We start from the raw sequence: 22,764 nt of genomic DNA on the forward strand, positions 1-22,764 counted from the left end.
TCATAATGAGCATTTTATTTTATTTGAATATACATGAATATACATGTGTATTTGATATCGCTCATAATTATTTTTAAAATAAGAGATTTATATTCTAATTTTGTTTAGCAGCTTATTTGATGATTTAATAATTTTAATTAAAAACAATAAATGATGTGATTAAATGAAAATTAATTTAAGGTTATTCAGACAAAAAATATAACATATTAATTCATTCGAGTTATAATAATTATTTAATTTATATAAAAACATTAATTTTAATTTTTGTAAGTACCAAAATAAAAATTTTCTAAATATCAATTTAATTACTATTAATAATTTTTTTTTTTAATTAAAAAGAGAAGTAATTACGGAATTTTGTAACGCTAAATATTAAAAACAAACAAAAAATATATTTTTTAGTAAAATGATTCGATTTAATAAAATTATCCAATTGATTATGAGCAATATATTATGCTAATATTTATTAATTATTTGTGATTATAAAAAAAAAAATACGCATTTTTTACTTAACATTTGATATTTATTACAAAACTTACATACACAAAATAATAAGATAATAAGAAGCACTTATATGCGAAAAATCATAAAAATATAATTAATAAATAAAGTTAAGGTTTCTATTCCTCCTGATAAACTTTTTTTTATTTTTCGTTAAAATAATATTTTTATTCGTTTTCGATTTATTCAATTTTTTTTTAATATTAATTTATTACAACTATTAATTGTATTCAATATTTATTCATATTAATTATGTTCTTTATGATGATTTTCTTAAATTACTTTTATTTCTGCTTAATATTATGAAAAACTATTTATTAATTTCAGTTTTGAAAATCTTTTCATTATTTTTAAAATAAGAGATTTATATTCTAAATCTCCAATAATATAAAAAAACGAATAATAAAAGATAACATTTTCTTTATAATTTTGATAAAATATCTTAAATCTTTAAAAAAAATAAAATAAAAATAAATGACTAATATTTTAATATTTTATTTTAATATTTTATAAAATTATTCTATTAGCTTCTTAAATATTTCAATGATAATTAAAAAATATAAATTTAAATTTATTTTTTTGTATGATGAATCATTTTAAATAATTTCAATTATAATTATAACGCGTAAGTATTCTTAAAAAGAAAAAGACAAAATGAGAAAGAGCAACAAGTTTTTACAAAACTTATTTTTTTTATTTTTATTATATATAATCTAACAGTTCGTTATTTAAAAATAATTTAATTTTAAATGTTGTTTCATATGAAAGTACAAAAATAAAGAATTTACATTATATTCAATACTTTCGTTGCATTTTGTGCGTATTTAGGGAATTTGATTATTAAATATATATATATATATATTTATATAATAGTATATATATATACGATTAATATATAATATAAAAACAAAACAAATACAAAATAAAGCAAAAAATAAATTGAATATTTTATTCGATGAAAATAAGGAATAAAGAATATTTGCAATTTTTTTATATGTATTAATCATAATAATTAATATAATTAGTGATAAAATATAATAGATATACTTGTGCATGACACAAATCTAGATAATTATTAAAAATACTAGAAGTTTATTGTTCTTAAAGTAACAATTAATGATGATACAGTTTCTCTACTGTTTCAAATGATATACCTCATGGCTCTCTCTCTTTCTCTCTCTCTCTCTCTCTCTCTCTCTCTCTTAGGAGTATGCTAAAATGTACTCTCAGAATTATAATTATCAAGAAAAAAAAAAAGAGAGAGAAATTTTAAATAATTATTCAAAAAAATTCTGTAACTTTACATCTTGTACTTTAAACTATAATTTCTTTGTACAAGGATTATACTTAATATTTTATTATAAATGTTTATATATGTTATATATATAAACATTTATAATAAAATATTACATATATATTTTATATATGTTATGTTTTATATATGTTTATATATTATAAATTCAAAATTATCTTGATATTTTATTTTCTTTCTAAAATTAAGTGTATTTTTAAATAAATTTTAAAAATATAAAACAATAAATTCTATATTTAGAATTTTTTTATTTAGAATTTGAAATTTAGAACTGATTTTATAATTGAAAGGCACTTTTAATATTTAATTTTCTATTAATTATATTTTTCTGAACTTCTATTCTAAAAACATATATATATTGAAATAAATATATAATATATTTAGTTTCATTTTATTAGTGACTAAAATATTTATAGATTTCACAATTAAAATATCAAGTTGTGAAAATCTTTATACATTTATAAATGTAGTCAAATTAGTTGTATTAATAGTTTGCAAATCAGGTACATGAATAGTGAATTATAAATACATGATAATGAAGTGCAGTAACTTATTAAACAAAAATTATTTTCGAAGACAAATCTTCGATAATAGTATTTTTATCAATAATACTTTATATGTATTATAATGTTAATAATAAAACATGTTTTTTTCAAAAATAAATGTTATGAGTAATAAAATATTACTCTAATATATATTTAAATATTGAGAACATTGCAGTGTAAAATATTCTATTGCAATTATTTTTTTATATTTATTGTAAATTCATAGTAATATTTGTATTTATAAGATGCAATAAAAAATCGTATGTTTAAATTAATATAATTTGAATATGTTTATATTAGTAAAAAATGGTTAAACATTTGAATAATTAATATTACTATTTGAATTATATTCTTTTTGTTTATACTTGTATGATATTTAAATGATTATTAAATTTTTTATGTAATTTATTATTATAAAAATATTTGTTCTTATATATATATATATATATTTTCAAAGAAAATTAAATTAGAAAATATTATTTTTCTTTATTAGTACAAAATATTATCAAGTGTAAAATTATTTATTATTGTCATTAATTTACTTTTTCTGTGCAATATATAGAGATTTTCTATATCACAGTATGCAATATATTAATATTTATTTTAAATGCTTAAACTAGCATCTTGTTTATTTATCTATTTTTATAGAAAAATTTTTGCTCTCTGCTTATATAATGGCAAGATTTCAATTTCTGTTACATTAGAAAATATTTAGCAAAAAATAAATATATGAAAACTAATTATAATAAGATGTATAGAAAATATTCCATAAAATAGCAGCTGTCATAAGTACAGTATATGTAATAATACTGGCCCACCACACAACTTTTTCCCATGTTTTAACTTCAAGATTACGCAATACATTTATACCTACAAGTAAGCCCGCAATGGCACCAGCAAAATGAGCAACATATCCAACTTGGTCGTTGGTTTCTAATACATAACGATTATATATTGCTTGACTAACGTCAACAACCGTTACGACAAGGAATACTAATAATTGTAAAACAGCAAATTCCATTTGCGACCAGTTCATTAAAATGGTTGCCACGTGAGCAGTAATTAATGCATATACACCACCTGATGCTCCTGCTAAATATACTGTAGGATCTGATACAGATGTACCAAGAGATCCTGCTAAAACGCCCGCTACATATATAATTAATACTCTCCACCATTTGTGCACCATTTCCAATGGAATACCTAACATTATTTGCACAAGTAAGTTTACCACTAGATGAAATACCCTGTGTAAAAAAAAAGTCTTTAATTTCTTAATCATATAAAAATAGTTACATTCAATGATAATAAAAAACAAATACACACCCCACATGTACAAACATATATGTTAAATATCTCCATGCTTCATATCTTTTGTGTGGATTATAAATAAATAATGTAGCTGCTGGTCCTTCAACAGAAGGTGATTTATATACAATTACATCATATAAAAATAAAATAATTTCTAATATGGAAATAATTATCATTGCTAATGCTGGAGGTTTACAACTATATTCTTCTTCATATTGTCCATCAGTGATATCACTAGACCGTGCTATTTGAAAAGTAGTTGGTCTTTGTGGAACCATAGATTGTACATATCGTTGCACCAAGTGACCAAAAACACCTTGCATATCTTTTCTATGTATCTACAAAAAAAAATAAATTATCATAAATACTTGAAAATAATATTAATATAATAATTAATTTTTTAATTACATAAGTGAAAATATAAATAAATAATAATATATAAATAAATAATATATATAATAACTTTAAAAACATAATTGTAAATTGTAAAGAACATAATAAATTTAATATAAATTTAATATAATATACAATAAAATAAAAATACCATAGCTATAAATTCTGGAAAATCTAAATATCCTGAATCATCTAGATCTGCCTTACGCATAATCATATGAACAACTCTGGTTGGAATATCATTGGAATAAGAAGAACTACGTATCATAGCTCTTAATTCCTGATATGTGATTTTTCCATCCCCATCTAAATCATATTTTTCAAATATAGCTTTCCAATGCTGAAAATGTCAAAATTATTGCAATATATAGAAAATCAAATTTTTTATTAGATTTATTATACATAATATTTATAAAGGTTATGACAAATATAATAAAAATTATAAATATAATTTCTTACAGAATTATTATATTGCAGTGGTATTGTTATAGCAGATTCTCCTTCTTGATTACTTCCCATTCTAATTAATTTGAAACCTCTGTAATATATAAAATGAAATAATTAATAATAAATATGATAAAACTATTAATATTTAATATTATATATAAATTCTTATTTTAATGCTTCTAAGTATTATTATAATTATTTCAATTAAAAAAAAATTAAATAAACTAATAAAGAATTAAATAATGTGAATTAATTTATCTTTGTTAAAATTAATAACAAAAATATACATTAAATTTCACATGTATACATAAAGAATTAAATATATTGTACCTGTATTTGATTAATCACTAAATTGCACACTAAATATATAAACTGTAAACGATACAAGTAACATTTACTTAATACACGTGCAACACACAATCTATAAAATTGTTTCTTCGTTTAATCATTATGAGTAGATTCGTAATTAATTTTTCTTTAGCATTATTCATACAAATGATACACATTTATTTTATCTTATCAGATCGATTATCCGGAAAATTGACACAGAAACCTTGCGTAGTGAACGATTGACAGATATACAGTTGAATATGTATTTTATATCCGCGTGATTTATAATTGTATATTGGCATGTTTCATTTATTTGAAAAATACCAATGACCTTAATACCTGTACACGAGATCAAATAAATTTTAATCAGCAATGCAAGATAAATTAAATTATCTTCAAATAAAATTGCCCATTACTCTGATCAGTTATAGTATGAAGCCAGATCCGTATTATCAGCTACAAATTACGACAGGACACGTTCGAAAAGACTTTATAGCTGAAGGTAGTTAGCGTCGCAACAGGTGAACTCGACGACCAAGTACATTGCACGAATAGAAAGTGCCACAAGATATAGTATGGTAGAATGTAATAATTATTTTGTTATAGATTATTGACATGTTTTTTCAGCTTTATTTTTACCTATTATTATCATGTTTTATATCTATCTATGTTGATTTAATATAAAAAATATTGCACGATTTGGTGATAAAATAATTATTTTTGTTTGATTGAAATATATATAATATATAAGTTATAATTTAATATAATAATTTAATATAATATAATTTAATATATATATTATATATATATATATATATATAAAACATAAAAATGAATAAAATTAATGAACATAAATATTTATTTTTAAACAATGAAAATATAATAGTAAAAAATTGCAATTCACGTGCACCGGCATATTAACGAATATGTGTACATTTAACTTGATGATTCATTCAATTTTCTTTAGTGAATCATAATATCTGTATAATACTTTAGATAGTTACGATACTTCGTCTTGCTTTCAACAATAAAATATCAATGAAGTTCAATGTAATATTTGATATTGATATATAAGTATTTAAAATATAATTAATAAAATATAATTCAGCATATTTATCGTCAAAATTTAAAATAATATTTATAAAATATTATAATACTTATAGAATTTTGTATAAAATATATTAATTTAATAATTCTTATAAAGTAAAATAAAGTAAAATAAAATAAAAAATTTCATTTTTTATCAAAAATTACACGAAAGATTTAATTATTCATTCATAAAATTATATATTATCTACATTATTCATATCATTAAAAATTATAAAAATTATTTACATAACATACAAAAATATGTTCAATTTTGAAAATAATAGCTTAAATTTGCACATTTTATTTCAAATAATAATAATTATCATAATATAAATTATTCAAATAATAGAATTTTTAAGATTTTTTTAATCAATAAATAAGAAAAAAAAACAATAAAATTAATCAAATATCGAAGCTTTATATCCTATTCATGTTCTTGGATTTTTTTAAGAATCTTTAAAGAAATTTTGAAGAACAAATATAAACAAGAACAGTAAATATTGAGAGAATAGAAATAAAATCAAAATTCGAAAATCAGCGCCATCTTTAGAGTGCCGCAAATGAAATAGGTAAAGAAAAGATAGAGAATAATAAAAAGAAAATAGAGATAGAATTGACTTTCAGCGTCATCTTTTGTGTAACAAAAACATTTCTCTAAAATTACTTTTCTATAAATATTCAAGAGATGGCGTTGATTTTTAATTCTTATTTTATCCTTTTTATATAATATATAAATATATTTCATATATTATATAATGTGTGTGTTTTGATGACTTTGCTCAGCGATAATAATGAGATTTAAATAAATAAAAATTTATCCCAATAACAAAAAAGATCGATAGTAAAAAATTATTTATCGAATTAATTTTTTTTTGTATTTTATAAAACATTCTTAAAACATATAATTAACTATCTAAATATTATTATCGAATAAAAAATAGGAACTTAATATTATTGTTTTATAATGTTATTGTTTAAAGTTTGTTTGAAAGATTACAGACAAAATGTCAATTCACAAATTATTTTTATAATTTGACATTTAAAATGTATATACAACAACACAAAATCATATATTGTAAATATTATTTCAGGAAATTTAAAAATTTTTTAAAAAATATAATTTTATTTTTGGAAATATAGTTTATAGTTAATTTTTATTATAGAAATAATTTATGATATAATATCATATTATAATTAATTCGAAATAGACATTTCGATTCTAAAATAAATTATAAAAATTAAATTAAACGAAAAATACATTATAATATACATAATTGTAAAAATAAAAATTCATTATTTTTTTTTAATATAAGAAGAATGTTTTACACGCATATTTATATATACATATTTGCGAATGATGCCTATGAAATATTACTGTTTTTATTATGTTATTATACCGTCTTAAAAAGCTGACTCAACAGGATATAAGGATCTTATAACTATATTTTAATTCTATGTCAAAAGTTGCTACAATCATACATAAAAATATAAAAACGAATATAAAATACAGGTGTATGTATGCTCAACACCTGTTACTAGGCAACAGAAAAATCGATAAATACATTCGTCCACAGATTATCAATAGTTTTCTTCAGTTACTCTTTTTAACCGATACTCAAATGTACTTTCTTTCGAATCAACAATTCAAATGATCGATATTAAAAGAAATGGCAAATAAAATACGAAAGCAAAAAATAGCTGCCAATTACAAAGTTAAAGAACCTATAAGCAACTTTAAAATAAGGTAACATTTCAAAATTTCTAATAACAAATTTAATGAGTAACGCATAAAAATTTGATAAATTTCAAAAATTACAATTTGTGATATTATTCCTTTTTCTATTTATTCTTATATACTGCTGAACTATATAATTAACTTCAATTGTTGAAATGATCATTATAATGTGAAATAACGCAACTGTTTTGCCGCCGAAAACAGATATGACGATAGAATTAGATCTCAGCCATCTGGCAGAAATTGTTTCTATCTTGTAAATTGTATTTATCTTCTGCGTTTATTATTTCAGAGTCAAAATCGTACAGCAAAGGCCTTTGCTTGCAGAACTCTTAGAAAATGAAGGGGATACCAGAGACTCAAATTTTCTTGAAGAAGAAGATCGTATTTTTAACTGGCAAGAAAAAGTATTCAGTCCGTTCGAAGTGAGTTTTTATAGCAACGAGACAAATTGTTTAACTGAATCTCAAAAAGCATATTATCAAGAAATAAAAGAAAAAAATATCGAAGGTTCTCGACTTTATACCTATACGCAAAATGATTCTTATTATTTAAATGATGACTTATTAACGAAACCTTATAAGACAAAGCTAGCAATCAGAAATCAAACTGCATTACCGGTTTTGCAAAACCGCAAACCCTTTTCTGAAAGATACAATAAAATGGTTATAGATAATATACCTGATGAAACTAGGATTCGAACGAATCACTATCTTTATATGGATAATTCTACAATGTATGTCATGGTTGACTTATCTCAACAAGATAAAATCTTAACAAGTTCTGATGAGGATACGGAAATAGTGTTATTTGTTATTACGTACGATCGATTGCACAAAATTTTAACAGTAAATCCTGATTTTACGGACGATTATTATTACGTTATCACGAATTCCAGTGGAATTCAATTTAATTATTGGCTCGAACATGTTTCTGAGAAACAGTCATCGTTGGAATTACAACAACAACAAAGCGAAACGCAACGAGTAAGCATGTATATTATATTATAAAATGCATGTTTAAGTTATAAATCGTTCTTGTTATAAACCGGTTTTAGGATATTTCCATCTTATTTTTTTGCATTATATATTTAAATACATTTTTTAATATATTTCAAATAAAAAATATAAATGTTACCATATTTTTATTTTTTTTTTTTAATTGCATATCAAATAGTTACAATTAAATTATATATTATAATTTAAAATTTAATTAACTAATTTTTTAAAATTATTTTTATGAGGAATTATTTATATATTACGCAATCTTATTAAAATATAACGAAATATATACATACCCAACATAGGAGATTTCAGAAATTTGTCTCATCATTCTTTGTGGATAAAACATAATTTTTAAATTTAATAAAAAGTTGTCACTATTATTAATAATTTTTCATAATTAAACATGTGTTTCACGAAACTGATTTTAATTGTTTTATTTTGCACTTGGTTAAAATACATTTATAGGATGTAATTATTTTCATATTTAATTGTATATTTTCGACCATGTTATTATAGTGTAATCAAGATTTATCATTTATTTAAAATACATCTAATATATGAGAATGAAGTATATTAAACCGTGGTCTGAAATCCGACTGAATCCTATGGCACTGAATAGCTGCTTGAACACGTTTACACTTATACTGTCTGTCTACATATATACACAACCCACTTATATATCTTTCTGTTTATACATATATGATGGAGCAATACTGTCATTTAAACGGAAAAGTAACTTTCATACAATTTCGTAGTATTGCGATTGTATAATCTACTTCTATATATTTTCATGTTATATATACAAAATTTTTTTTTTATTGATAAAATTAAATAAAAATATATTTGATGCTAAAAATATTATAATTGAAGTATTCATTACTTTAGTTTAATCTTTATAATATGTCTATAACTATAAGTATAAAATTATTAAATATTATTTTAATTTTTATATTTTATAGGAAATTAAAGAACAACTGATACACAAAGAAGCAGAAATATTTCGAGGCATGCAATTAGTATTACCAAATGTATATAAATATTTTATAAAATTAGATATTTTATCAGCTCATGATTTCTTTTTTGATGGGCTTTGTATTTCTTATCATGTTTATTTGCCAGAACATTGGAGTACAAGTCAAAGTGATAATTTATTTGGAAGAACTCAAAGATGTAATTTAAAGAATAATTCAGCATATTTTAGTTATGCTTCACAAATATCACTAGAATTTCAATCAACCACTGAGCTTGATATGAATAATCTATCATCTTGGCCTCGATTCTTATTATCAGTTACATCACTTGATAGTTGGTTTAGGTAAATCAATTAAACATTTTTATATTTTAAATAAAAATAATAAAAAAAAAAATTAAGTTTAATTCAATAATTAAAAATTTCAGATATCGTACAGAAGGTTATGCAGCTATACCTTTGCCTGTACTGCCTGGTTTATATAAATTCAATATTCCTACTTGGCGACCATCAGGAAGTATTATTAATTCTCTTAGAAGATTTTTCACAGGTGGTACTTATGAACTAGAAGATATAACTTTCTGTAGTATTCCCAAAGGACATGAAGATAAAATATTAAATAAATCACAATTAAATGTTACATCAAGTGGTTATATAAAATTAAAAATGAATATCATTCATCAAACTCATAATTCAATTAAAAATAATCATCAATTAGATTATTTTCAAAAACTGAGTACAGATAAACTTATGTCTAATATAGACAATATTTTTGAACAATTTAAAGCAGCCAGAGAACGTATGTTACAAATTCGAAATTTAAATATTTAATTATTATAATATTTAATTATTTAAACTTAAATAATCAATAACTATAAAAAAAATTACATTTAAAATAATCTGTGATATATTGTAAGTAATAATAAATTTCAATTTATTGAAATAATAATTTATAAAATAATAATTAAAATATTTTAATAAAATTCTTTAATACTATCTTTATTTTTTTTTATTTACTACTATTACTATTATTTTTTTAATACTTTTAATAATATATATTAAAATTATATAATAATAAATTATATATAATTTTTTAATAATAAATTAAATTTATTTTTGACAAATCGAAATCTAAACAACATGACAATAATATAAGTTAACTATTATTAAATATTTTTTAAATAATAATCTGTTCATTCATGATTACTTTACTTGAGTTATTCTATTGAATGGATTTTAAATAAATATCAAGTTTTTAATTTCTTAATATAAAATAATAATATAAATGCAATTTTGGAATATTTATTTGTTAAACTATAAATATATTCTGTCAAATATTGATTGATATAATGTTTTTTTAACTATGTTACATTTATTATATTTAATATTTAAATTTCTTTCTAGATATTTTTAATATTACATAAAGAAAAAATAAAATAATTATAAATAAACACATCCAAAATAATTCGTGAACAATATGTGAAATTATAGATTAATATTTTATAAGAAACAAAAAGTTTCTATTATTAATATTCCTGAAAATATATTTTTTTTATTTTCTTAAAATTTATTATTTTGTAATAGCCATCTAAAAACATCCTAATAAAAAAAATTATATAACATGATATTAGTATATTCAATTATGCACTAAATAACATTTTAGAATTCACTGTTATTTTTCAAATGTGGAAAGAAAAATTCGATATCTTTTTTCTAAAATATGATTAACTAAAAGACTAGAGTAAAAGTGCAAACATACATCCTATAGACTTTTCAATCATTGTCTTTTTTTTGCTGCTTTTACTGCTTTTGATTTTTGTTTTTCTCCACCAGATAAAAATGATGTTATTACCTCAGACATTTCTGGCATATTATAATTAGTGAAATTATTTAATTGTTCCATTTCCTAAGAAAAATAAAAATAATATTAAAATATAAATTCAACATATATTATATTTACATATATTTTTATTATATATTTTTCATCATCATATAATAAATTTATGTAATTATATGTATAATTGAAATATTTACTAACCTTTCTGGTTTCAGGATCATTCATAATTTTTGGTATAATCATAATTAACAATAATGGTAATATCATCATTAAAACCTACAAAAATTAAAAAAAAATATTTTCATTTCTTTTTCTCTTTACAAATTTATAAAATAATAATAATTAAAATAACAATTTTACCATTGGATTAAATAAAAAGTCTGTTACTCTCCATTGTTCTCTAACTTGAAAATATCGAAATGGTGTTAAAGGTCTCATTTTTAATGGATAAGGAACTTGTATTACTTGTGATGTCTGAATCAAATTAACTTTTCTTGCTCTGAACTTTCCTTTTGAGTTAATTTCTACTCTTATAGGTTCATAAACACAGTTTGGGTTTACAACCTCGATTACATATGATCCTGATGGTACATTAGAAATGATAAATGTTCCATCTTCTCTATAAATGTTAAATGCAAAGTAAAAAATATTAACATTTTTCATATTCCTAACCTATATGAAGTTTTAAAAAATAATTATTTTATATTATTTCTATGTCTTTGATTAATTGATTACTTTTTTATGTACAAATAATATTTTTAATCTTTAGCATTTTGAAAATATTTAACGCATATTTACCTTAAGAAACCATAGTGTTCTCCACCATTAGCCATGACATGGGTCATTAATTGCCAGCCACTTGGAGCTCCATTTTCCCATGGAAAAACTTTTCCTTCGATAACATATAAATCTGTCGATACGTCTTCATCATTTTCGGCAATTACATATTTATTGGAGATGTTGACAATAATAAAAAGTAGAAAAATAAAACTTTTATACATAATCATATTGGATGAGCTTCCACATACAAGAAGTTTAATGTTAAATGTCTAAATATGCCAGTATAGTAAACTATAGAAAATTTTCACTAAATAATAAATTTTTGAAAATTATTCTAAATAATATTTTTAATATTCTTAAAACAGAAAATTTCATTATACATTCTAAAAATTATATTAAATATATTGAAATAAGCAATATATTTGACAAAACAGGATATAAACTATTTAAAGTTGTATATAATTTATGTTGGTAATACTGAGGTAACTAGTGAGTACTAAGCGATTTTTCGATCTTCAAACATTGAAAGTAATGTTATTGAAGTGCGTTTGATTGTAAATCTTCAATTAATCTAAAAATATATATTTATATTATTGAAGAAATTCAGAAACAATAAAAATATTAAAATGGATGACAAATTACGTCAAATGGAAGATGAAATGAACAGGTATAAGATAGTTATAAATATATTAGAATCTTTCTAACCTATTTGCACTATTCTTTTATTTTATCGTTTCTTTGTATATATTCCCTTCTTTTTACCTTGTAACTAATTATGTCATTTACGTTTTTAAAAGTATTGCATCGTTTGTAATTTACATAGTAAATTGTACTATGTGGCTCATTTATTATAAAGCAAATAAATTATTACAAGTTTAGATAAAGGTAACTGTATGATTAAAAATTTATGACTAAAATAGAAATCTTTTTAATTAATTACAAATTTAAACTTATTTTTAGGTTTGAAGCTGAAATTGGTGGTCAATTAGTTACACCAATAGTCAGGCCTGTTATTGGTGCAAATACATATAATCAAGTAGCTAGACAGTTAGAACAACACGAACTTCCAACACCAGTTGTTGCTGCTGCTGCAGCTAGTTTAGCTTTTCCTCCAATGATTGGATTTCCACCTCCACCTCCACCACCACCGCCACCACCTCCACCACCACCAATGCTAATTCCTCAACAAGTAGCAAGACAAGGTTAGTGATTACAAAATATTTTATATATTATAAAACTTCTATTAATAATAAATAAAATATTTTTATTTATCAATAAAATATTATTTCGTATAGGTACGGTTCCTTCTATTACAACATATTCATCACCTGCACAGATAAGTAATCCATATTTACCAAATATGGTGGATCCGTGTTTAAGTGCTACTCCAAAAACTTATGAATCTACATCAGCACCAATGATTCATCCAGAAATTATTGAACAGATTATCAATACAAAGATCCCTGAAGATGACAGCAAAAAGAAACCCAAGGTAAAAGGAGTTAGTACTGCAGCAGAATTAGCAATTAGTCAAGGAAAAGCAAGTTCTATCATGGCTAATGCTAGTGCAGAAGAAACTCATCCAAAAGGTAAAGGGAAAAAAAATAAAAAAATTGTACGAATGGCTGGTGGACAAATATGGGAAGATCCTTCTTTGCTTGAATGGGATGAAGGTTAATTATTTATTTATATCTGTACTGTTCATATAATTTATTTTTAAATATATCTTACAATTTTTTTTTTATATTATAGATGATTTCAGAATATTTTGCGGAGATTTAGGAAATGATGTCACAGATGAAATGCTAGTAAGAGTTTTTGGAAAATATCCGAGTTTTCAAAAAGCAAAAGTAGTGAGAGATAAAAGAACAAACAAGACAAAAGGATTTGGATTTGTATCTTTCAAAGATCCACAAGATTTCATCAAAGCGATGAAAGAAATGAATGGTAAGTTAATAAATAATTTTTTTATTATAATAATTTAGTTATTGATTTTATAAAAAAAAAAAATAAATCATAATTTTATATGTAATGAAATAGAATAAGATTTTTTAAAAAGAAAATTTGATAAATGTATTAATATATAACGATTTTCTAAATATTATATAATAATTATTCATAATTAATAAAATGAAAGAAATTTTTTATATATTAAAGACATTGAAAAATACTTAAATATTTACAGATAATGTTATTATTGTTTGTGAATACCTTAAAATTTAGAATTGCAATTTATCATGAATGTATTAAAATATATAACACTTATTTAAAACTATAAATAATTAAATATTTCATATACCACAATTATGAGATCAGTATTCCTTTTGAACAGTCATATTTTAAGTAGTGAATTCTTATCATTTGCCAAATGGACCCCATCCATATGATATAAAAAGTTGTGGTATTATCGAATATTGTCTTCGAGTACTTCCGTTACGTACTGCAATGCGAGAATTGGAGTGCATTGTAGCTGGTGTCGTAATTTCAATTTTTCTTTGTTCTTGTTGTTGAACAGTACCTTAACATATATATGTACCATGTGTATTTATATGTCTACATAATAATATATTATTATTTTCTTTCTCGTTTAATGTTTTCTTACTGGCATGATTTCCACGAGAACCATGTGATTTCATATAAAGAACGGAAAAGGGCATGCCACCGGCACTCCAACTACGAGACATAACAACATCCTTCTTCGATAGTCTATTTCCAATTTTGCTACCAAATGTTGAAGTTTGATAAAACTTATTTAATGGCGCAGAAGTATCATCCCATGTCTCTATTATTGTATTTGGATCTAAGTTTGAAGCTTGTCGTTGAATATTAATTCTACAATCCATAACAACATCATTTTTTAGCATATATGGAATAATATGAAAATTGAAGGATTATAAAAAGTATATAAGAATTATACTTCGACATGGATAAATTTTCAGGTATAGTAGGAACATCTTTTTGAACTTCTTGCATTGGTAACCATTCCGAACATTTTCCATTCGTAGAACACTCTGATGTGACTATGGTATTCAATTCATTTTTTTCCAACGCATTCTTTAAATCAAGTAATGGTACTGCTTGACATATTATCCATAATATGTTCAATATGAAGACAAAGATGATTGCAGCAAACATTTTTTTTCTTTTTTCTGTCTCAAATGTATTTTTTCGGTCGATATATTATTTCTCGTGTTCGTTTTTAATGTTTTCACTTCCGTGAAACGATTCGTTAATGTAGATACAGCGGTGTGTCGTTTTCTTTGTCGAATTCTGAAAAGTATTGTAAAAATTGTGATAAATTTTCAATGTAATATATGCAGTACAGCGATGATATAAATTTAATCAAAATGTGAATGATTCGTTGTTCACATCACATGAGTTGAGCTTTGTGATGATCGGATGTGATCGTTATTAGACTGGTCACAAATTTTCGAATTTGATGACATCCAGTTATGCTGTTTACATTTTCGAAACATTTCTGCAATGGTTACGTACTATTTATACAACATTCCTGCTAAAATTAGTACGGTGAATAATCAACTTGCCGATTTTAGTGACCATGGAATGAGATTGAGGTGGAGTAGCGACATTGTCGCTCGTTGACAATGAAAGAGATGCGTGATTTGGAGGATCAAAGGATCTTTTTCAAAAGATTACTAATTTGTTTTTTTTATTTAAGAAATGTTTTGTTGTATTTTTTATTTTTGTTTATTATTTTTATTTGTTTGTATTAGCAAGATATAAGAAAAATATGATTTAGAATAATTTTATAAAAAAAAAATGATTGTTATGAATTTTTTGGTATTCAATTAATTAATAAAAAAATATAGAATTATAGAATAATAATTTTTGTTTAGCTATATTTTGTTATTATATACGCATAAAGAAAGTAAAAAAATAAATTTACACTAATTAAAAATTATTGAAAAAGATAAATGAATAGTAAAAAAATATTAATACTTAAAATTTTACTCTTTGAGAAATTTAATAATTAATCTTCAATATCTTATACTTACATTGCTACAAATTTTCACATTTATTATATATATAAATGTTTTAATGATTTTCTGTCACGTTGTGTTACTTTGTTAGAAAAGAAAAATAATGAAATTTAAAAGAAAAAAAAATTTTTAATTTATTTTTTAATTTTGCTTGAAAAATAACTGAAATATTTATAAATAATTAAGTTTTTATTTTTTTTTCATTCTATACAACAAAATTTTTATATATATATTTTAATTCGAAATTTTATATTTTAATGTATTTCTTGGTTTTTTTTTTAATATTTCTTATAATATTCTTTATAAAATATAATTTAAAAAATTTTTGTTATTAGCAAAGGAAAATGAATTACTATGCTTTTTAATATTAATTTCTTTAATTTAATTTTAATTAATATTAATTTTAATTTAATTTAAAATTAATTTGTTTTGTAATTTCCGTTCTTTAAAAGAACTCTTACTTAAATATTTACTTAAATATTAAGTTTAATTAGTACAGAATACAATTTTTCTTATAATTATTTTAATAATTTTAGCTCTAATAATGGCAATTTTATTCTTTTATTCTTTTATTCTATAAAAAGATATTTCTTCTTCATATTTTAATTTCATGTTCATCTGAAGAAATTATTTCATGAATCTTAGCTTTATTTTTTTTTATTTAAATTTATTTAAATATTATTACTATTTAATATATCATATTATATCATATTATGAAATAAAAAATTCATAATTAATTTTTATTTCAAATTTCAACAAAGTATGCAATATAATTGCAATATAATTCTATGTAATTCTAAATATAATTCTAAATATTCCTCCAAGAAACTATAATTTAAAATTAAGAAAATTTTTCCTATAAATTCATCCATAGACATAGAAAAAGAAAGAAAAAAAAAATAAAAAATTGATCACTTTGATTCTACAAATTTAAATATTCTCTCTCAAAAAAAAAAACTATAGTATGAGAAAAAAAATATAAAAATTTTCTTCAACTTCATAAATTTAATGTAAATGTGCTTTTTTAAAAAAAATTTTTTAATTGATATCTAAACGTAAGTAAAAAAAAGAAAAAAAAAACTTACCGTGGACACAGCCGTCTGTTCGTTCAGTCGATTTCTCGTTTAAAGAAATTCGTGGTGTCGGCTGTTCGTATATCGCTCGTGAGTTTGGCGCGCGAATACGGAATCGTTCGAACATCCGTTACCCGTCGGGGTGATTGTGACGGAGTGTGTTGCGACGTCGGTCGTCCCAGTACTCATTCAACAACCCCTACCTTTCTTCCCTCTAACTCCTCCCTCTACTTGATCGCAAAATAGCCAATCAGAATTGCCGTCTTTAGCGGACAACCGATCGTATATCGCGCCTTTTTATTCGTCATCACGTTGATTACCTCTTCGCGGTTGTCATCGTTGCTTTCACGTCGTTTTCGTCATTTTTTCGTAAGTTTTTCTTGAATTCCCATTATTCCCTTCTTCTTCTTTATATAGCAAATATATTATTCAAAGATTCATAATTTAGAGAAAATCGGAATAAATGAATTCTTAGGAAGAATACTAAAATTTGGAAAAATCTATTTTATCGTACAAATTTCTCATTTTACGCTGTACACATATATAATACATAAGAGAAAGAGATTTTTTTTTGCTTTATTCTATCTTTCTCGTTGTTATTATTAGCTTTTCTTTTTTTATCTCCATTCTTATTGGTCCCAAATTAATCGATTCACAGTGTTTGGTCGATCGCATTTCTCGTTCACGAGAAATTCTTTCTTCCTCTCTCGCATTTTGTTTCGCACGATGGATGAATCAGTGTCGTACACATTCTGATTCGCGATATTCACGGTGGTCACACGATGGATATGAATATAGCGCGAATATTTTAGTCAGATATATTTATTTTACCGGCCGAGAGACCACGACTCGATTACAAAATAAACATATTGTCTCTGAAGTCTCTGTCGTATATTACGGGAAATACCTCCAAACGCTCGAAACATTGGAAGATTTAGGCTGTTTATTGGATTGAGTAACAAATTTTTGCTCAGATTTTTTTTTTTTTTTTACGAAACTTTACATTATTAACTTTTCACGAATTGAATATAATTGTTCTATCGAATGTAAATTTTCAAATATACGATTTACATATTGTGAAATTTAATTACACATGATATGTTATATATATGTGATAAAATTTTGTTTTCTTATTTGATTTATGAAATGGAGAAAATAAAGTACGTGTATTTAATGAAATATGTATATTATATAATTACAATTTTCTATTCTAATTTTATTATTATTTTTAATAGTTTTTATTGTGATTAATTATTATTTGAATGAAAAAATAAGTGGGACAATCAGTAAATTCTTTATATATGAATCATTCAGTTATCCCAACTATTCCCCTATACAATAATAAATTGAATGTTATCATTTCTATGAATAAGAATGAATCAATGATATGTATCACCTTTTTTTTATCTTATCCATTATCAATTATTTTTTGGAAAATTTCTTTAATTTGTTAATATGAATTTTTGTTAATCACGATTATATTTATAATTTTTTTAATTTCGTTTTTTAAATTCTTTTTTGTTTTGTTTACTTAAAAAGATGATTATTATTATAATCACCAGAATCTTTTATAATCTTTTATATTCTAATTAGACTTTATAAATTTCTATACAACGTTCTGAAACATTAGATCTGTTTAATAATTTCATTGTCATATATTACACGTATATTGCACAATTATATATATTATAAGTTTTCACACTTCCACATTTCGTTCTTTTCACTGTCTAAAATGTATTATTGCTCGATGATGAGATGATAGAAAATATTAATGTTCAAATATATCCAGCCGAACTTGATTTGGAAACTTAAATTAGAACAGTGAGTGATACCACATGCAATACCCCTCAAACATCTGTGTTTGATCACTTTTACAGTGGTGAACTATAAGTGAACTTCATAAGTGGTGGTTTGACGTTAATGTTTTTGGAATTATAAATATTATCCAATTATTGGATGATTCAATCTCTATCAGAATACCTATGAACCTGTTATTTCATCAATATGAATGAATTCAATTCAATTGATTTTAATTTAAATTAAATAAATTTTAAAAAAATGAACAATAATAAATTCTAAATGTACATTGTAAAAAAACGAGAAATTATTAATAAAAATAATATAATATAAAATCATAATTAGATGTATGTAGATTAAAAAATAATAAATAAAAAAAATTTAGACTCATACGATAAATGCAGGTTCATTTTAATTATCTTAAAATATGTTACCATTTCATATTCCTTTTTAATTTTTTTTAACAAAGATTTTTTTTTTTATTATATAATATGGTTTTATTATGTTACACAATTTTCACGAAATATTTTCTTTTACGTTATAATTAAAATTGCGAAATTATCCTACTTTAAAACTTGTATTAAAATTTCGAAAAAAAAACTCCACGAATATGATTTTAATAAATTAAATCAATGAAATTAATTTCTGTTTTTACAAGAAGAGCCATAAATAATTCAATAATTTGAATTTTAATAAGAATAAGTAAGAATATTTATTATCGATATATAGATTAACTTTTCCTATCATTTGAATCATTAAAAATAATTTTAGAAAATTTCTTCGATCCAAATTTAAATTTATAATATTTCGTTTTATATTAATAATTTATATTTTAGTTACAACTTTTGCAATTAAAAGTTATTTTAAAGAAATATCGATCGATATTAAATCAAATTTATTCAAATTTTTTTTCCTCTCAATTATCTAATAATTCTAAGATATTTTGTTTTAAACTATTATCATATGGTAATATAACGTTTCTTAAGATAATTATTCTTGTTAAACTTTTTTTTCTAAAATAAAATATGATTCTACGTTAAAATTTATGAAAAATTTCTCGATTATTAAAACGAGACACCCGGTACATGCGCCAGCGGCAAGTAGTAACGCAAGAATTTGATCAGGCACGCAACAAGTAGTTCGAACACACGTATGAGCGAATGAATGGGAAGAATTTGCTTCCAAGAATTTCGATTTGTACGTGATATTAACTGAAATAAAAACAATGAATTTCTTCTTCGAAACGTTTTACAAAAATTTTAAGAGATTTTTTTCAATGAGCAAAAAAAAAAAAAAAATAATATGCTCTGAACTTTGATATTATGAAATAGAAAGGAAATGAAACATGATTTTTATTCTTTATTTATTTCCACTTTTTCTTCTTGTTATTTAATTTGAAAAATCATTATTTCTTCATTTCTTCATTTATTTATTCTTCTCTTATTATAGATGTTAAAATGTTAAGTCACTGAAATGATGACCGTTTGAACGGATATATGAGTGGATGTTTGAGGTACCTGGTTTGACTTTGATTTTTATCCTTGTCCCAGGTGTAACCTTGCAAACGCTTTGAGTAAAGATTGCACAGCTGATCGGTGACTTTATATCCTCATTGTTCCTGTACACGTGTAATTTTAATCCTTACTTGAAATATCACTGTATTGGATATCATATTCATAAATTAAATAGTAATAAAATTTTTAAAATGTACATCGAAATGAACAACAATATATAAATATAATAAAAAAAATTTATCAATCGAATTACGAGAATCGAATAATATGATTTGATAGATAAAATTTAATAACAAAACAATCACGTTAAGGATTGAAAACATTTTTTTTCCATATTTTCTTTGTAGCATTTAATAATAATAAATTGAGAAGTATAGGCTATTCATTATATATAAGCTATCCTATATTGTAGAATTCAATGAATTGAACAATATTTCAAGATAATTGGTTGATATTTTCAATGTTTCTGTAGGTGTGTATTTAGAGATGTATAAAAACTTCAATAATTGATAAATTCGCTTCATTATTCGAGTAGTTTATTTTATATTAATAATAATGTTAATTTCCATATCAATAAATACAATTTGAATAATGATATAATATTGAATTTAATTTGTTCGTGAATTTTTCTTTAATTAAAAATTACATTACATTGTAAAAAATGATTAAGAAGTAAAGATTTTATTTTTAGAACGTAACTTGATTATATTTTGATATGGTAAAAGAAGAAAAAAAAATAAAATGTAGAAAGAAAATGATTTAAAATTTAATTTAAAACAGTCTCTTCTTATACCACATACCATTTTGAATGAAAATCAGAATAAATAATCTATCATTAGTCTCGATATAGTAAGCTAAGAGGTTAACCAATCACGACGAATGACGTATTGGCCATCTTCACGGATGACGTATAGATACGTCAAAGGTGTACTGGTCATCTTCACGGATGACGTACCAGTACGTCAAAGCTTTACTTTCTATTTTAAAGAGAATGATTGACGTACTAGTATTCTTAAGTGAATTTAGTAACACGTCTATTTTTTCATAGATTGCAATCAATTAATTATTATTAAATGAATATTAAGTATATATTTTTTTCCTGATCTCTTTTGAAACATTTTTTATAATAATCTTTGAATAAAATTAATGTTATGATTCATAATGAAATTTCAAATATAACTGTACGTGAAATAAGTATTAAAAATTTGCCTGGTGAAATTTTCTTAAAACAAAAAAAAAAAATTTCAATCAAAAATAATGTGAGTGACTCCCTGAGTGGGTGGAGCAATATACAAGTTTGATTGTTTGAATGAAAATAAGAAAAAATAATAATATTTTAAATTCATAACAACAGTAATCAAAATATAATTTAAAGTTAATAATTGTTAAATTAAGTTATATATGAAACATTTTTATTATTTTTATTTTTATTTTTATTTATTTATTTTTTTTTAATTAAAAAAGGAGAAATAAAGGTGAAGAAGAAAAATATCTTTTCTTCCCGTAAGAATAACTTTGATCTAATGAAATTGTTTTCTTTCAGGACGATACGTAGGCTCACGACCCATAAAGCTACGAAAGAGTTCGTGGAAACAACGGAATTTAGAGACGGTGCGGAAAAAAGAAAAGGAAAAACAGGCGTTAATTGGTTTATTGACTGGTCGGTGACGTGACGGACCTCCTTCATTTCTTTTCTTGTTCATACATCATTTAGTTCGGATTCTGCGCTCACACGCGAGTGTTGGTTTTATTCATGAACAATTGTCATTGAGAATGTGCAATTGTACGTAAAGTATTTCCTAGCGAAAATTTGACAACTAGCGAATTGATACAATTTTTTAAGAATTCTATTTCACAGGAGTAGAAACGAGATCGAGCGTTGTATCTTACAACGTAATTGACCACCATGTAAAATTATGTGCAAGTGAATAGAAATAAATTCTTATATATTATATTATCATTATATTAATAATAAATATGAATTTTTCGTGGTACATTTCATACGAGCAGTTTTACTGATTTTATTTTTTTCAATTATGACTTCTAAACGTTGAGAAAACTTTGAATGAAATTTCAAGAAAAAATATTAGATTGAATTAAATATACATAGTGGTTAGTTTGACAT

General features: G+C 22.8%; 5 protein-coding genes across 8 annotated transcripts; 2 read left to right on the plus strand and 3 right to left on the minus strand.

Moving 5' to 3' along the window:
• Nucleotides 1–2,875: 2,875 nt before the first annotated feature.
• On the minus strand, nucleotides 2,876–9,551 carry LOC122713488 (rhomboid-related protein 2). 3 transcript variants are annotated; one of them, XM_043934023.1, is made up of 6 exons: nucleotides 5,256–5,453; nucleotides 4,840–5,178; nucleotides 4,522–4,600; nucleotides 4,214–4,402; nucleotides 3,685–4,007; nucleotides 2,876–3,605 (listed from the first exon to the last, which is right to left on the minus strand). In XM_043934023.1, the coding sequence occupies exons 3-6, from the start codon at nucleotides 4,579–4,581 to the stop codon at nucleotides 3,095–3,097; spliced, it is 1,083 nt and encodes a 360-aa protein (XP_043789958.1). In that variant the 5' UTR covers nucleotides 4,582–4,600; nucleotides 4,840–5,178; nucleotides 5,256–5,453; the 3' UTR covers nucleotides 2,876–3,094. The 3 variants fall into 3 exon arrangements, with proteins under 3 accessions (XP_043789958.1, XP_043789940.1, XP_043789950.1); XM_043934005.1 differs by lacking the exons at nucleotides 4,840–5,178; nucleotides 5,256–5,453 and adding an exon at nucleotides 8,961–9,551; XM_043934015.1 differs by having other exon boundaries at nucleotides 4,840–5,453.
• LOC122713291 (Meckel syndrome type 1 protein) lies at nucleotides 7,325–10,468 on the plus strand. Its single transcript, XM_043933630.1, has 4 exons — nucleotides 7,325–7,672; nucleotides 7,956–8,649; nucleotides 9,627–9,982; nucleotides 10,066–10,468. The coding sequence occupies exons 1-4, from the start codon at nucleotides 7,596–7,598 to the stop codon at nucleotides 10,466–10,468; spliced, it is 1,530 nt and encodes a 509-aa protein (XP_043789565.1). The 5' UTR covers nucleotides 7,325–7,595.
• A 770-nt stretch (nucleotides 10,469–11,238) lies between these two features.
• LOC122713698 (ER membrane protein complex subunit 7) lies at nucleotides 11,239–12,502 on the minus strand. Its single transcript, XM_043934407.1, has 4 exons — nucleotides 12,273–12,502; nucleotides 11,835–12,093; nucleotides 11,676–11,750; nucleotides 11,239–11,543 (listed from the first exon to the last, which is right to left on the minus strand). The coding sequence occupies exons 1-4, from the start codon at nucleotides 12,479–12,481 to the stop codon at nucleotides 11,415–11,417; spliced, it is 672 nt and encodes a 223-aa protein (XP_043790342.1). The 5' UTR covers nucleotides 12,482–12,502; the 3' UTR covers nucleotides 11,239–11,414.
• A 264-nt stretch (nucleotides 12,503–12,766) lies between these two features.
• LOC122713584 (RNA-binding protein 42) lies at nucleotides 12,767–22,640 on the plus strand. 2 transcript variants are annotated; one of them, XR_006346508.1, is made up of 6 exons: nucleotides 12,767–12,921; nucleotides 13,215–13,456; nucleotides 13,550–13,927; nucleotides 14,007–14,201; nucleotides 22,183–22,422; nucleotides 22,498–22,640. XR_006346508.1 is itself a non-coding variant. In XM_043934171.1 (5 exons), the coding sequence occupies exons 1-5, from the start codon at nucleotides 12,881–12,883 to the stop codon at nucleotides 22,305–22,307; spliced, it is 981 nt and encodes a 326-aa protein (XP_043790106.1). In that variant the 5' UTR covers nucleotides 12,767–12,880; the 3' UTR covers nucleotides 22,308–22,640. The 2 variants fall into 2 exon arrangements, 1 of the variants encoding a protein (XP_043790106.1); XM_043934171.1 differs by having other exon boundaries at nucleotides 22,183–22,640.
• On the minus strand, nucleotides 14,429–17,817 carry LOC122713736. Its single transcript, XM_043934468.1, has 4 exons — nucleotides 17,341–17,817; nucleotides 15,172–15,524; nucleotides 14,857–15,086; nucleotides 14,429–14,772 (listed from the first exon to the last, which is right to left on the minus strand). The coding sequence occupies exons 2-4, from the start codon at nucleotides 15,387–15,389 to the stop codon at nucleotides 14,612–14,614; spliced, it is 609 nt and encodes a 202-aa protein (XP_043790403.1). The 5' UTR covers nucleotides 15,390–15,524; nucleotides 17,341–17,817; the 3' UTR covers nucleotides 14,429–14,611.
• Nucleotides 22,641–22,764: the final 124 nt, after the last annotated feature.

This window comes from Apis laboriosa, unplaced genomic scaffold (assembly GCF_014066325.1).
Source record: "Apis laboriosa isolate Shangri-la unplaced genomic scaffold, ASM1406632v1 scaffold112_cov148, whole genome shotgun sequence".
Taxonomy (NCBI): Eukaryota; Metazoa; Arthropoda; class Insecta; order Hymenoptera; family Apidae; genus Apis; species Apis laboriosa.

Excerpts from the sequence above, each read along its gene's own strand:
- LOC122713698 (XM_043934407.1), bottom strand. The coding sequence starts at position 12,481 with ATGATTATGTATAAAAGTTTTATTTTTCTACTTTTTATTATTGTCAAC. Across the intron at positions 12,094-12,272 it reads GAACACTATGGTTTCTTAAG|AGAAGATGGAACATTTATCA; the intron begins GTAAATATGCGT and ends TAACATTTATAG. Across the intron at positions 11,544-11,675 it reads ATGATCCTGAAACCAGAAAG|GAAATGGAACAATTAAATAA; the intron begins GTTAGTAAATAT and ends TATTTTTCTTAG.
- LOC122713736 (XM_043934468.1), bottom strand. The coding sequence starts at position 15,389 with ATGTTTGCTGCAATCATCTTTGTCTTCATATTGAACATATTATGGATA. Across the intron at positions 15,087-15,171 it reads GAAAATTTATCCATGTCGAA|AATTAATATTCAACGACAAG; the intron begins GTATAATTCTTA and ends TATGGATTGTAG. Across the intron at positions 14,773-14,856 it reads TTCTCGTGGAAATCATGCCA|GTACTGTTCAACAACAAGAA; the intron begins GTAAGAAAACAT and ends ATATATGTTAAG.
- LOC122713584 (XM_043934171.1), top strand. The coding sequence starts at position 12,881 with ATGGATGACAAATTACGTCAAATGGAAGATGAAATGAACAG. Across the intron at positions 13,928-14,006 it reads TTTGCTTGAATGGGATGAAG|ATGATTTCAGAATATTTTGC; the intron begins GTTAATTATTTA and ends TTTATATTATAG. Across the intron at positions 14,202-22,182 it reads AGCGATGAAAGAAATGAATG|GACGATACGTAGGCTCACGA; the intron begins GTAAGTTAATAA and ends GTTTTCTTTCAG.
- LOC122713488 (XM_043934005.1), bottom strand. The coding sequence starts at position 9,013 with ATGTTTTATCCACAAAGAATGATGAGACAAATTTCTGAAATCTCCTAT. Across the intron at positions 4,601-8,960 it reads TCTGAAATCTCCTATGTTGG|AGGTTTCAAATTAATTAGAA; the intron begins GTATGTATATAT and ends TATATATTACAG. Across the intron at positions 3,606-3,684 it reads TATATGTTTGTACATGTGGG|GGTATTTCATCTAGTGGTAA; the intron begins GTGTGTATTTGT and ends TTTTTTACACAG.
- LOC122713291 (XM_043933630.1), top strand. The coding sequence starts at position 7,596 with ATGGCAAATAAAATACGAAAGCAAAAAATAGCTGCCAATTACAAAGTT. Across the intron at positions 7,673-7,955 it reads ATAAGCAACTTTAAAATAAG|AGTCAAAATCGTACAGCAAA; the intron begins GTAACATTTCAA and ends TTATTATTTCAG. Across the intron at positions 9,983-10,065 it reads TCACTTGATAGTTGGTTTAG|ATATCGTACAGAAGGTTATG; the intron begins GTAAATCAATTA and ends TAAAAATTTCAG.